General features: G+C 59.2%; 1 protein-coding gene across 1 annotated transcript in view; it reads right to left on the reverse strand.

Moving 5' to 3' along the window:
* SMARCC1 (SWI/SNF related, matrix associated, actin dependent regulator of chromatin subfamily c member 1) overlaps positions 1–1299 on the reverse strand; it is a gene marked incomplete at its 5' end in the record, with an annotated part of 138659 nt that extends 137360 nt beyond the window's left edge. The window contains one exon of the mRNA XM_006035676.3: positions 1276–1299. Within this exon, the coding sequence (XP_006035738.2) occupies positions 1276–1299 (24 nt within the window). The remainder of the gene's footprint in view (positions 1–1275) is intronic.
* Positions 1300–1303: the final 4 nt, after the last annotated feature.

Here is a 1303-nt window from a genome sequence, read left to right on the forward strand (position 1 = left end):
ATTTCCCCCAGCATCTCCAACCCGATAACGGTGCATCCAGGGAGGGTAGTGAATAGGGGATATGTCACTCTAGAGATATCTGGTTCAATGCTTTCCCTCTGGCATCCATTTCTCCCATTGTTGGAGACAGGGCTCTCTGATGTGCCAGGGGGGATTGCGGCCCACAGCCCACCAAGGAAATTATATTATAATAATTATAATAATGGAGACCACTAAAGACATCAGCAGGTTTCTTCGGACAAATCATAAGGAAACAGGAAAGGCAGTGAAGTTGCAGGTTAATAACAAGGGAGGCAGAAAGGGACACCAAGCGGAGCACACCAGCTGCCCCTGAACGAGCCTGCGGACTTTGACCAGCGAAACTGCCCGGAGACGTGAGCGGGGGAGTAAAAAGAAGACAGCCCCACACTCACCCAGGCTCCCCTGGCCACAGCCTCCTCCCTGTCTAGCAGATGGCCAGACCCAGGAGATCAACCAAGAAGTCCCAGGACTTGGTGGGAGACACACAAAAGAAAAGCTGTGGGAAGAACAGCAACCAGAGGCTGTGAAACTCGTTGCCACCAGCTTTGGTGGAAGCTGACCATTTAGCCAGATACAGAAAGGGACTGGACACGTTCTTGGAGGAAAGGGGCACCCGTCGCTATTGAGCGGCGGAGCGAGGGGCACGGCCTCCGAATCAGAACATCCTACGCCTGTAAGTGCTGGAGGCCGCGAGCGGGAGAGCAACAGCAGAAACAACCCCCGGTCACTCTCCCTGCCCGCATCCGCTCTGCCGTGGCGTGACACCGGACTTCGATATCCCAGTCTGGAACGTGGGCCGAAGTCCACCACGTCCAGCTATAAGCCCTGCCTGGCGAGGGGGGCCCCCGAGGGCACATCGCCGATTGCTTGGCACAACTAAGAGACAAAAGTCAGGGGAAACACTGAGCAGAGCAAACCACACAGCATTCACTCGCCCTCGGACACGTCCCGACGGCACGCACGGGCCGGGGCAGGCGCGGCCCCATCACCGCTGCATGACTCGAGGGGTCCGAGTGACAGGGGACCCCGGGACCTCACCCAGGAAGGAGGCTGCGTTTTCCTGTCCCTCGTGCATTCGCATCTCTGGGCCGTTTCACGGGGCCCTTTCACCACCGGCTCCTCGGCCTCGCTCCCACCCCCGTTTTCCTCGCTATTGTCGCCCTAATCCCCCGACGAGCACGCAGCGACCCCCCCACATCACGGGAGGGCTTGCAGCTGCCCTCAGCCCGACCCCGCGCGCCCCTCAGCCCGCACCTTCTTGTAGTGCTTGCCGAGCCAGACG

Source organism: Alligator sinensis, unplaced genomic scaffold (assembly GCF_000455745.1).
Source record: "Alligator sinensis unplaced genomic scaffold, ASM45574v1 scaffold1296_1, whole genome shotgun sequence".
Classification (NCBI taxonomy): Eukaryota; Metazoa; Chordata; order Crocodylia; family Alligatoridae; genus Alligator; species Alligator sinensis.